This window comes from Juglans microcarpa x Juglans regia, chromosome 7D (genome assembly GCF_004785595.1).
Source record: "Juglans microcarpa x Juglans regia isolate MS1-56 chromosome 7D, Jm3101_v1.0, whole genome shotgun sequence".
NCBI lineage: Eukaryota > Viridiplantae > Streptophyta > Magnoliopsida > Fagales > Juglandaceae > Juglans > Juglans microcarpa x Juglans regia.
In genome coordinates, this window is record NC_054606.1 from 6,378,183 (window position 1) to 6,391,462 (window position 13,280).

General features: G+C 37.9%; 1 protein-coding gene across 1 annotated transcript; it reads left to right on the forward strand.

The window, feature by feature from the left end:
* The first annotated feature begins 452 nt into the window (after positions 1–452).
* On the forward strand, positions 453–2,377 carry LOC121238947 (probable N-acetyltransferase HLS1). Its single transcript, XM_041136052.1, has 2 exons — positions 453–761; positions 897–2,377. Exons 1-2 carry the CDS (start codon positions 585–587, stop codon positions 1,872–1,874), a joined length of 1,155 nt encoding a protein of 384 aa, XP_040991986.1. The 5' UTR covers positions 453–584; the 3' UTR covers positions 1,875–2,377.
* The last annotated feature ends 10,903 nt before the right edge of the window (positions 2,378–13,280 follow it).

Here is a 13,280-nt window from a genome sequence, read left to right on the forward strand (position 1 = left end):
TGGAGTCGGCCGCCAACAACACAGAAGACTTAAATCAGGCGTACGTGCACCTTGGCGTGAGCCTGAGGTACTTATCCTAACGTGTGGATAGACTTTTTTATGTAGTACTTATAAGCGAGTGCAAAAGCGAGAGACAAAACACATATGCTATTTTTAATCACCTTTTACTTGTCTACAAGTATTATTGTAGAAGACGAGGTTGATGCTGATCATGATAGACAACATTCCCATTTCCTTTCCCTCCATATAAGTAATGATAATTATGAAAGTTCAAAGCAGGGCAAAAGTTCTCTCTCTCTCTCTCTCTCTCTCTCTCTCTCTCTCTCTCTCTATATATATATATATATATATATATATTATAGCAGTTATAGTGTGTTATATATATATATATATGTACATATAATCGGCCTCTCATGAGCTCGAGCTAGTTCTCATTTCTCTTTATCTTAGATATACCTCACTCAAACCACCCTCTTTTGCATGCTTTTTTTTAAAAAATATTATTATTGTTATTATTATTATCTCTCCTTTTTTTTTTACATATTTAGTGGTAAGCTAGCAGGGTGGAAGTGTATTGGAATAGAATGGGGTTTGAGGAGGCTACAATTCGAAGCTATGAAGAGCAATCCGATAGAGCTCAAGTGAGAGATCTCGAGCGAAGATGTGGGGTAGGGCCAGCAGATGAACGAGTGTTACTCTTGACGGAGACTATGGGTGACCCCATATGCAGAATTCGAAACAGTCCGATGTACAAGATGCTGGTACGCGCGTACATGCAGCCTTTCTTTCTTTCTTTCCTTTTTTTTCATGCATCTTCTTCTTTGGTTTTCTTTGCACCATTCGATAAACATCCACGACTAATAATAAAAACATCAAATATTTACTGATCATGTTAGGTAGCGATGTTGGACAAGGAATTGGTCGGTGTCATTCAAGGTTCTATTAAGGTTGTCACGGTTGACAGGCCTCCTCCAAAGGATCTAGCCAGGGTAGGCTACATCTTAGGCCTAAGGGTTGCACCCCTCCATCGACAAAAAGGGATTGGCTCGAGTCTGGTGCGCCGGCTTGAGGAATGGTTCGGTGCCAACGATGTGGATTATGCATACATGGCCACTGACAAAGATAACGGGGCCTCGGTTAAGCTCTTCGTGAACAAGTTTGGCTATATCAAGTTCAGGACTCCTGCTATACTCGTTAACCCAGTTCACAATCAGCCATTTCGTATTTCGTCCAACGTTGCGATAGAGAAGCTCAAGATAGAAGAAGCTGAATTTCTGTACAGAAGATTCATGGCGTCCGTAGAGTTCTTCCCCCATGACATAGACAAAGTGCTAAGGAACAGGCTAAGTTTGGGGACATGGGTGGCTTATCCTAGAGGTGAGTGTTTTGGTTCAAATCATGGGCAGGTTCCGAGTAGTTGGGCCATGCTTAGCGTATGGAACAGCGGGGAGCTATTCAAGCTAAGGCTGGGGAAAGCACCCTTATCCTGCTTAATATACACAAAAAGCTCGAGTTTGATGGATAAGTTTTTCCCGTGCTTCAAACTGCCTTTCCTGCCGGATTTCTTCCATTCATTTGGATTCTACTTCATGTATGGGGTGCACCGAGAGGGTCCAATGTCTGGAAAGCTGGTGAGGACTTTGTGCAAATTCGTACACAACATGGCTACAAAGTGTAAGGACTGTAAGGTTATCGTAACAGAAGTTGCAGGTAACGACACGCTGAGACATCACATCCCACACTGGAAATTGCTCTCGTGCCTGGAAGATCTGTGGTGCATGAAGGCCATGAAAATTGAAGAGAAAAACAGCCTCCATGAATTGACAAAAAGCCCACCAGCAAGATCTCTTTTTGTAGACCCCAGAGAAGTATGACGAACCAAAAAAATATTCCGACCTTTCTTTTCTTTGCCTTGGAGCCAAACCCCACCTCATTTACTGTTTGATAAGTCCAATCCATCTCTCCTGGGGTACTGGGGGTTTTCCTCTTGTTCCTTTCACGTCGGTGACACAAAATCACACAAGATTTCCTTAAATAGGTGCCACCCGGCCCTTTGTTGTCCTTGTTCGCAACTAGATTTTGCGCCTCATGAATCAGACTAATCAATAAGGCGCAGTGGTCCAACTTTGTCTCCATCCATTCGGGTAAAAGTTTTAGTTGGACCATCCCTTCTCTTTTGTCGAGTCCCATCACACCATCCATCTCCCTAATTACATGCCATAACAGCATGCTGACAATTGAGATTAATTATTCCATTCAAAGGAAAGGATCGAGAACATGATCATCATATATATGTATGAACTCAAGTCGGTTTCTATCGGGAATTTGACCACTAAATGTAATATTCCTACAAAGAAGGTTAGCATAATTGGAAGAACTTTTGGACCTCTTTCATTGCCAGAGAGCATTGCCTTCTGCAGCCAAATGCGGAATGCTATAATATTATCCATAACCCTAGCTAGTTTTGTGGATAGAAAACGTTGGTTACGGTTCCACGGCTCTAGAAAGTCAAGTTCGTATCAAAGATTAGATAAAGGTGCATGAGTTAGCTAGCTAGATGCGTATACACTCCTGCCAAAGAAGTAACTAATTAATTAAGCTTCTTTACTGTCAGTATATATAACTAAAAAGGATGATCATCCACAAGTTAACGCGTGTATATATATATATATATATATATGTGTGTGTGTGTGTGAGCGCGCGCATGACAGTGTATGCCAAAAAGGACCTTAGCAGCTTGTGCCCTTTCGTAAACGATGATAATTATTAGCCTGATTAATTATAGGGAATATAATATTAATGCCGATGCTAGTTTTATTAATTGGCTATATAATATATATATATATATATATATGAGTGCTGCTAAAGATATAAAGGGATCCCACGCACTAATATAACATACTAGCACCGCGTCTTCCGTTTTTTTCTTCTCTCTCTCTCTCTCTTTCTCTCTCTCTCTCTCTCCCCATGCCTCCCCTCCTCCCCCTTTTCCTCTCTTTCTCCCCCCTTTCCCTCCCTCTTTCCCTCATCGCCGGTATTGTTTGCCCTCCCGGGATGGTTCCCAACCACCACAAACGGTCAAAAGGCAAGTCATCGGCTCCAATTCCACCACCCCAACCACCTAGCAGCACGAGGTTGACCAAACACATAATGTGCATGGCGAACTGCCGTGAGCTCCACGCCGGCAATGTCGTTTGGACTATCGGTGTCTTCTACCTACCCTGAGGTGGTCCCCAACCGGCAGAGAGAGGGCACGGGGAGAGGGCAAGGGTGGCGGCACGGGGGGAGGAGAGAAAGAAAGAGAAAATAAATAGGGGGAAACATGGCACACTAGCAGTGCCACATCAGTATGTGAGATTTTTTTGTGGGATTTCTTTGTGTATAGTATTTATATATATATATATATATTATATATATATATATATATATATGAAAGATGGGAGATTGGAAAAGTCCATTCACAGAGCTAACAGTCATACTGCAATGGACTTCGGCTCTTTAAAGAGGCATTTTATCCTTTTCATAGAAAAATTTCGCAGTCAGTGGAACATTCGGCACGGGTTGATCAGTGGCAAACAAGTGGTGTTTCACTTGCGGGCCTCGACAATGACATTGTTGGTCCAAAAATTAATTTTATCATTAGTATTCAATATTAATTATCTGTGCATCAATCGTCAAAGTAGCTCATGAATATGCATGGGAATATATATGTTGCTCATTGAAGTCCTAGCTACCTGCTAGAATACTGGATTCATTTGGGCACTAGAATGAACTGATCTTCGATCCAAACCTCAGTAGCATGATGTAATTAGTTCCTACATGCTATATATATTATAAGCTTATGACGCCACTATCATCACTATTTGGCAAAACTTCTTCACCCAATTACTGCAGAAAATAATGAATAGAACTTAAGAGATCATGCATTTCCATCAGTACAAAACGGCCTAGATGCTGCTGCTTGCACCAGCATAAACCAGATGATTGTCTAATAAAATTTCAAAAAATTAATTAGTTCTTGTTCATTCTAAAAAAGCTGGCTGGAACCCTAAGAATAAATCTTAGAAATATAGGTGGACTGGAGATCACTTACAGAACCAAATCTATTCAAGGAACCCTGAATCTTTGTTTTGCAGAAAGTTTCGGCTAATGCTGCATTTCGTGGGTTGAGGTGCCCGTGGTTGTCGACCACTCTTGTACAATGAAATCCAACGTACGAACTATATCTTAATCTCTCCGATAAATGAGAAATTGAGAGAAGGATAAGAATAAGATAAGCCTATGAAATGGATAAACGCAAAGCTAGCTAGCTAATTGGAATTTGTATCTAATTCCTATATATATTATACTCATGTGATCTTTGACAATCTATGTACGTACAGATATATTTGCCTGTCTTTGAAATGGATAGGACATTGGAGGTTAAACATGCATGAACAAGCCAACTACCGCACCAATTCATGCAATGGTAATTTTCTGGTCGCAAATTAGAGATCGCTATCAGTACTTCCACACCATTATAGAATGTCGCACATGTGAAAGAAATAGTGAGTAAATTAGTTGAATTAATACTGAGGTAGCTGTGCAGCCTACTTTGTTTGGTCATTAAATATACATGAATTATAAGGGATGGAAAATCAAATATTTAATTACATGATCGATCATCTTATTGTTAGTACTACGATTAAACTTTCAAATGAATCAACAATTTGCTAAAATTTAGTAGATTAACTACGAGAAATATATATAATATGGAACTGCAGATCAATAGAAACCAAAGTACGTAGCTAGCTAGCTAGGCAGCCAAACAAACTGATCATATGAATTTGTATTAATATATGGTGTATATATATATATATATAGTACTATATATGTATCCAACGACATATATACTAAAAGAAGATTACTGTGGGACTAATAGGATCATCATGTCCCAAAGATGAAAGTTAATTAGGGTTGTGTGGATATGCAAGCCTAGTGTACTTTTTTTTAAAAAAAATGGTTAAATTTATGATTCACACGAAAAAATTATTTTTTTTAATAATAGATGACCTGTTTTTTCCTCAAACGGAGTGCGCAAGACTTGCACACCCTCTAACCATATCTACAAGCATTACTCTAATAAATAATCAATTCCGTCCATTCAGTTTTTAAATGATTTCTTCCAAATTCAATATCCGACCGAAACGATGATGAGTTAAGAGTCTGGTCTCATGATCGATGGCCTCCACAACGATGATCTCTAGTTTGTGACTATTTGTCTATTTTCAAAAAGTTCAAACCCCCGCAAGCGTCGGCCCTAAATAAAATAATGACGTGAAAAAAAAAAAAAAAAATATATATATATATATATATATATATATATATATATATATATATATATATATATATATATACAGACATAAAAATTGCTTAGCCAAGAAAGAAACCTAAATCCAAGAAAGATCAAAGATCCTTTGTCCAAGTTTGAAGCCTTAATTGTGGAAGATGTAAGCTCCACATGCAATATTTATTAATGTTCATGAAATTTCTTTGCACCACACGATGAAATGACGTATAATAAATACTAGAAATTATCGATTGATATATATGTCTATTTCTCAAATCTTCACGAACTTGAAAGAAGAAGAAATTATAGGTTGCTAGCCATGAGGTGGTCCTGAACTAGGAATTTGGAATCTTAATTGACAAACGTATATACCTAACTCGATTGATCGCCCAAGTATGATTATAAGCTGCATCAATAGATCATCATGTTAAATTGTTAAGAGTTTATGGTCTAAATTAATGGGCTCAGATATATGTTACTATCTGCATGCATGCGCATGCACGTGCAGTCGCTTTCTACGTTAATTCCCATGCTCATTAATTTCAAGAATTAATTAGGTTAGTTTTGGACCACTAATAATTAACAGCTATGATGTGAACCCCAATCCACTCGCTTTGAGACCCAACAACAATATTGGAAAATTCAACATAAGAAAACCAGAATCAAGTTAAATAATGAAGAATTTAGACCCATTGAGAACTCGCTGCAAAGAATTTTTAAGAATAAGCCCGCCTTAATTTCCATCAAACTAGGTTGGCGTAATCCTAATTTCAAATATTAGTTTGGACCAGTAATCACTACAAGAAAAATAGATTTTTGTGACCATTTAATTGTGACGAAAAGACTATTTGTGATTAAAACAGACTCATTTTGACTGTAAATAATCATTTCGCTGGAATTAACTGGTCACAAATAAGCAGTTTTCTTGTAGTGACTACTAATATTATTCAATCTAGCTAGCTAGATCATCATGTTTTGGAATATTATTATACTTTTCTTGCACTGTACTTCCCTCTTCTTTGGTACCATACATAATGTTCGAGAGTGGCTACCGAAAAAAGATATGAATGGCTCTTTTTTTCTACTTAATTATTAAAGAATTATTTCTAAATACGTTTGTAAAAATTTTTTATTTTTTCTTTTAAATGTTTAAAAGAGTTTAAAAATATTTTTTAAAAAAAAGAAACCAAAATAAAAATTTGAACTCCTCAATACAAAAATTCGGTATGGTTCTCAATGGTCCAGCTAGCACCACCACCCTAACGGAAAATACATAGCTTTTATAGTGTTCTCTCTTTTCTTCCTCCGTCATTTATTTTAGAGAAATGATATATACAAATTCTAAATCTACAAATCTCATACAAGTCCTTTATTAAAAAGTAGACCTCACTATGAAAAAATTTGAAAAAACTCACTTTTTTAAAGTAGGGCTCATATTTTTATAAAACACTTATACATTTAGAACTTATACTTAACATGACTCATTGTTTGATGAGATATTGGATTTGACATCAATAAGCGGGGACTTCATTTTTTGGAGCAGCACACCACATATTTTCAAAGCAAAATATCATATATTGTTAGGCCCATGTAATATTAAGAAAATCACATTGGGCCTCGCTTAATAATATAGAACTTCGTAGGTTATAAATTAAGTACTAGAACTAGGCCTTGCTTGTCTCAGTTCAGATCTCTTACGGCCCATCAACACCTTCTTCATTCTAGGACAATTTATAACTAAAAAATTGCTGAGTATTAGCATTGGTCTATACATATATATATTCAAAATTACATCTTTTGCATATCTATTTTTCCATTCAAGCAAAACTTCTACATTGGCTTATGCATATTTGAAACAAAATACTAATAAAATATTATTTTATTATTATTATTAATGTTTTTCTAAAATCAATTTTTTTATATATATTTTGCATTTAGCATCCACTACATATATTTGACATTAATAATACAACTGTAATAATAAAAAATATAATTTTTTTATATCTTATATTAAAAATTTAATAAAATAAAAAATATATATATATATAATATATTATAATAATAAAATGAATGTGCAGGTAAAGGTTTGTTGTATTGTTGAATGAGAGAGAAGAGGAAATGATTGTGAAAGAGAGAGTGGGAGGAGAGAGAAATAATTGGTAAAATAACATTTGAAGAGTGAATAATATATCTCTAAATTTGTATAGACACTATGCAAAAATATAGAGATGCATAATCCAATGTGGAGGAATTTAAGCTCATATTATGCAAATATGACTTTGCATATGCATATGCATAAGCTAATGTGAATGCTCAAAAATGATTTTAGAAAGAGAAATACTTTAACCACAAAGTGATTACATAAAAATAATTTCACAAATTAATTTGGTTTGTTAAATTGTAAAGTTATTTTTATCGTAAAGCAAATCCGAACCATCACATGAAATCATGTCAATTTGTGAGATTATTTTTATGTAATCTCTTTATACTGTATCAATTCTGAAACTATCCAAACCCACAATCTTTTTTTGTTTCAATGAGCACAAGCTGCACAACCCATTAAAACTTATTTGACAAAAACCATCTAACTTCAAAACTAATTTGACTCCTCATCTCAAACATGTTTTCATTTCTTCAATTAAAATAACATCAAAAATAAAAATAAAAACAATAAATTGAGTAACGACGGATGGAGTGGCGCCACTCCCAAGTTACTCCTTGGACAGCCCATTGTGGGGCCCCCAAAGGTGGCCAACGTCAGCCACCTCCATGGGAGGCTCAAATGAGATCGCCGGTGGGGGACCCACGAGGTGCATGGCCGGTAATTTTTTATTTTTTTTATTTTTTAATTCAAACAATAATTTGTTTAAAAAAATATTATCACAAATTTTCACCACCCGTCATATCTTGAGGTGAAACCATAACTTTTCTTCACCATAAATGCTATATACAACCGCCCTGGGTAACCTTTGGGAAATCGTTGCCCACGTGGAGATTAAACGCCCCGTTTCATTTGATGACTCAAATGCCCCTCCCCTTCCCTTCGTCTTCTCCACTCCAGCCAAGCAGATCCCTTCGTCTTCTCCACCCCTGGTTGTCTCCGCGAAGCTACCATCAAAGACCACTTCATCATCTCCACTCAGAGAAACCTCTTCTCTTCTCCACTCAGATCTGGTCTCCACGAAGCCACCATCGAAGCTCCCTTCGTCTTCTCCACAAACCCACGAAGCTAACCCATTCGTCTTCTCCACAGACCCACGAAGCTCCCTTCTTCATCTCATCTCAAACTTTTTTTTCATTTTATTTAATGAGTTCTTCTATATACCATCGGCTCTTGTAACCATGAGGAAACCGGCTTAACCGATATATTATTAAAAAAAAATGAAAATGAAAACAAAACACAACGAAAACGGAAGGAAAATTGTTGAAGAGGGAAACTGGAAGTTGTGTTGTCTGGAAGAAAGGGAGAAAAGATCTACTCTGCTCGATCTCTAAACTAGAAGAAGAGCTTTCGCCGCTGGGTCTGGGAACCGTAGATCACGTCGTCTGGGTTTGGGAAGAAAAACTCATTTCGATCTTGGGTCTGGGAAGAAAAGCTCGGCTCTGTTCGATCTCAAGTTTGGAAGAAGGAGAGATCGTCGTCACCATCCTCGTCATCTTCGTGTTTGGAAGAGAAAAACCTGCTTGAGCTTGGATCTCTTTTCTTTAATTTGTTTTGCTCAAACTTGTACTTATTTTCTCATTTTGGTTTCTACAAACTCATACTGGTACTGGTTTCTTTATAGTTTATGCAAACTCATACTTATTTTCTCATTTTGTTGGTTTCCTTTATGGTTTTTGTTTTGCCCTTGATTTGTTGTGGGAAGATTTCATTAAGATGGGTGTGAATAGCAGACTGGAGTGAAATTGCTAGAGAGAAAATTGTTGAAGACAAAGGATCGCTGGCGGAGTGAAATTGTTGAAAATGAAGGGGGGAGACAGAGAAGACAAAGGAAGACGAAGGGAAGATGAAGGAAGATGAAGAGAAGAAGTCTGGAGGAGTGAGTTTCGAAACATAGGGAATGAGTGAAAGAAAACGGTTTGTTTCGTTCAAAACGCGTCGTTTCACTTGCCACGGGGGCAAGGGTTCCACCACGGTTACCCAAGACGGTTGCAGATATAATTTTTCTTCACCAAAATATATAAAACTTTGTTTTCTCGTATTTTTCACTTTTAATAATTTATATTAAAAAAAAATCTTCCCATGCATGATTTTTGGCATCTATACAAACACATTGATAAATCTACTCAACACCACTTAAACGCAAAATCCTAATCCGATTTTATGTCTTCAGCGATCCCATTTGCTTCAAAGCTTCCTCCACCTCAAGTTTTGTAAACTCCTTCAGCAACTCTACATTCATTTGATCAGTTACTCTTGGCTCAAGCTCCTTTAGACACTCCTCAATAGCTTCTACTGCCGGTTGTGTTGAACAGAGGATTGAATTGAAGTGTTCATAGAAAACCTCTTCTATCCCTTCTTGCTCAATCACCAATCTGCCCTGGGCACTTTTTATTTCCTTTATCTGATTTTTCCTCCTCCTCTGAGTGGCACATGAATGGAAGAACTTAGTGTTTTTGTCTCCCAATTGGTACCATGTTCTCTTTGCTATTTGTCTCCACTTTAAGTCCTCTTGTTCCAGCAAAGATCTCAGTTCTTCTTGTAGACTTCTTATCATCTCAACATTATGTGACCCCTCATTTTCCTGCTCCCTCCTTAAGATCTCAGTTTTCTGCTTCATAATCATATCAGCCTCCTTATCTCTCGCCTTACTTCATCTAATAAGGTCACCCATACACCTATGCAACTTTTCTTGCACATTTTTAAAAGAATAATGAACTACATCAGACCTCTCCCAAGCCCCTTCCACCACTAATTCTCCTTCCTCATCCCTTGTCGACTTAGCTTCAAATCTGAATAATCTTCTCTTTTTCTTCCTAGCTGAATATTGTTGTCTCAGGTCTAGCAGCAATGCCTTTTGGTCAGACTGAGATACTATCAGAACTTCCACCACTTTATCATAGAAAATTCCAGACCATTGGAGATTAGCCATAACTCTATCCAACCTCTCCTTTGTATATGTGTTATCCATGTGTTTATTAATCCAGGTATATTTACTTCATTTCCAGCCCAAGTCAAAAATACCATTCTTTTCTAAGGCTTGCCTAAAGTCCTCCATCTGAGCCTCTGGCCTGGGTCTTTCCCCCAACTTTTCATCTTGATACAACACCTCATTAAAATCCTCGATTACACACTATGGCTTCTCAATTGAAGGATTTAGTAAGGATAACAAATTCCAAGTTCCTCTCCTTTTGCTAACCTCGAGATGCCCATAGAAGCCCATAAACACCCAGGCCACCTTTTTCTCTTCACTTATAACAGTAGTTTTAATATGATGTTGGGAAAAATTAATAATTTCCACATCCATCTCCCCACACCACAGCAATGCCAAGCCCCATTTTCTTCCCATCGAGTCAACAACAAAACAATCTGCCCATCCCTATCTCTATTTAATACTCTCAACTTTGCAAGCTATTAACTTAGTCTTTATTAAGAAGACCATTTTAGGTTTCTTTTCCTTCACCAACAAGAGAAGGTTTTGAACTGTCCGAATCTTCCCAAGTCCCCGGCAGTTCTATCTTAGTATTTTCATAACTGCTGGTGGGGCTGGCTTACAGCCTCCACCAATATCGTACTTCTTCTAGATGCCCCATCCTCACCATGTAATTTTCCTTTTTTCAAGACTCCTTTACTGTCTTCCTCAAAGTCCTCACTTCTAAGTCTACATTTTACACCTGCTACTATGTCTCCAACACCTTTCTTCCCCACTCCCCTTGCCCTTCTCTTCCATCTTCTTCTCTCCAAGCCCCCATCATTCTCACCCATCTCTTTATCGTGATCACTGTGCTAAAGACTAGTCATAGCATTAGTCTCAAGTAGCTCCTCTGTTGTCAATCCTCCCCTGTCATCTCACTCCTCTCCTTTCCCTCTTTCAGTATTTCTAACAAGCACCTGTTGTTCATCCCTTCCCTTTGATCCCAGAGCCCCTTTTTCCAAACCTTTTGGTTCCTTCTCAAACACACTTGTCTCCATAACACCCTGTGTATTGATGTCAACTTCATTAGCCTCCCTTTCGTCAGTTACAGATTCATTATAGGACTTCCCATCGCTCTCGCCCATTTTTTCATTGTATTTGTAACTGAAAGACTCTGAGACCTTCCCCTTCCCAGTATAGTTGGCACGAAGCCATGCCGCATATTGAGCTCTTTCGTTGTTCCCTACCATACCCATACAACTCTCTACTCCATGACATATTTTCCCATATTTGAAACACAGTTTGAGAAGTTTCTCATAGCTCAAAGGGATCACGATTCTACTGCCCAATACATCTATGGTTCGACCCCTAGTAATTTTCTTCCTTAGATTTATTTCAATTTTAACCCGTAAATGACTTCCCCACCCAATCCCATCCTCCCTTATATCTACTTCTTTCACAGTTCCAATCGTTGCCCCTATTTGCAACCCCACTTCTCTCGTCATACAAGCCAACGACAGATTGTTTAGATGGACCCAGAACACCTCATGGTCAAAGTTCAGACCATCAAGCATATTGGAGTACGGTGGGGGAGGAGGTGAGTAGGGCAGTACTGTGTTTCTTAAATGGGGAGGGAGAGATGGAGGAATGTGTTAATAGTACCTTTTTAGCTTTGATCCCTAAAGTTAAAAACTCTATTGTTGATAGTGAATTCCGACCCATTAGTTTATGTAACGTATTGTATAAGATTGCCTCGAAGACACTTGCTAATAGGCTCAAGAAGATTTTGCCCATTATTATTTCCTGCAATCAAAGTGCCTTTATTCCTGGAAGACTCATAACAAGTAACGTGATGATAGCCTATGAATCCTTGCACACAATGAAGACAAGACAAAAAGGAAGGGATGGCAGTATGGCTCTCAAGCTAGATATGTCAAAAGCCTATGTTAGGTTAGAGTGGAGATACCTAGAGGCGGTTATGAGAAAGTTGAGATTTGGTGACAGATGGGTCTCCCTGATTATGAAGTGTGTTTCTACTGTGACATACTCAATACTCGTTAATGGGGAAGCGGGAAAAATGCTGAAACCAACAAGGGGAATAAGACAAGGGAATCTCATATCCCCTTACTTGTTCATCCTATATGTTGAAGAGTTAAGTTCACTGATTAATGCAGCTGATGGTAGAGAGGATATAAGTGGAATGACTGTTGCAAGGGGAGGAACAAGGATTAGCCACCTACTATTTACTGATGATTGTGTAATATTTGGGAGAGCAAAGTTAGATGAGTGGTTGAAGATTAAAGATCTACAGAAGAAATATGAGCAAGCATCAAGTTAGTGTTTAAATATGCAGAAAACTTCAATTTTTTTCAGCTCTAATACTGCTGGAGCTACTAGAGTACAAATTCAGAGGGCAGCAGGGGTATCCATCTGTGGGAATTATGAAAAATACCTTAGCTCCCAACCATGGTTGGTAGATCAAGGTATATCACCTTCAAGAATTTGAAAGAAAGGGTTTGGTCCAAACTCAGCAGCTGGAAGAACTCTTTCCTATCACAGGCAAGTAAGGAAATTTCATTAAAAGCCGTGGCTCAAGGAATACCTACTTTCACTATGAGTGTATTTAGACTCCCTCGGAGACTATGCAAAGAAATAGCATCCCTATTGGCAAGATTCTGGTGGGGCCATAAACAAAATGAAAAGAAAATCCAATGGAGAAGTTGATTTAATATAGGAGAGTCAAAAATTAATGGGGGATTGGGTTTCCGAGACTTTGAGTGCTTTAACAAGGCAATGCTTGCAAAGCAGTGCTGGAAGATGCTGAAGCAACCTGATTCCTTAGTGGCTAAGATCATGAAAGAAAAGTATTTCAAGAA

What these genes read in the sequence shown, in the direction of transcription:
- LOC121238947 (XM_041136052.1), top strand. Translation starts at nt 585, where the DNA reads ATGGGGTTTGAGGAGGCTACAATTCGAAGCTATGAAGAGCAATCCGAT. An exon ending in GTCCGATGTACAAGATGCTG is followed by an intron (nt 762 to 896) that starts GTACGCGCGTAC and finishes TGATCATGTTAG; the next exon opens with GTAGCGATGTTGGACAAGGA.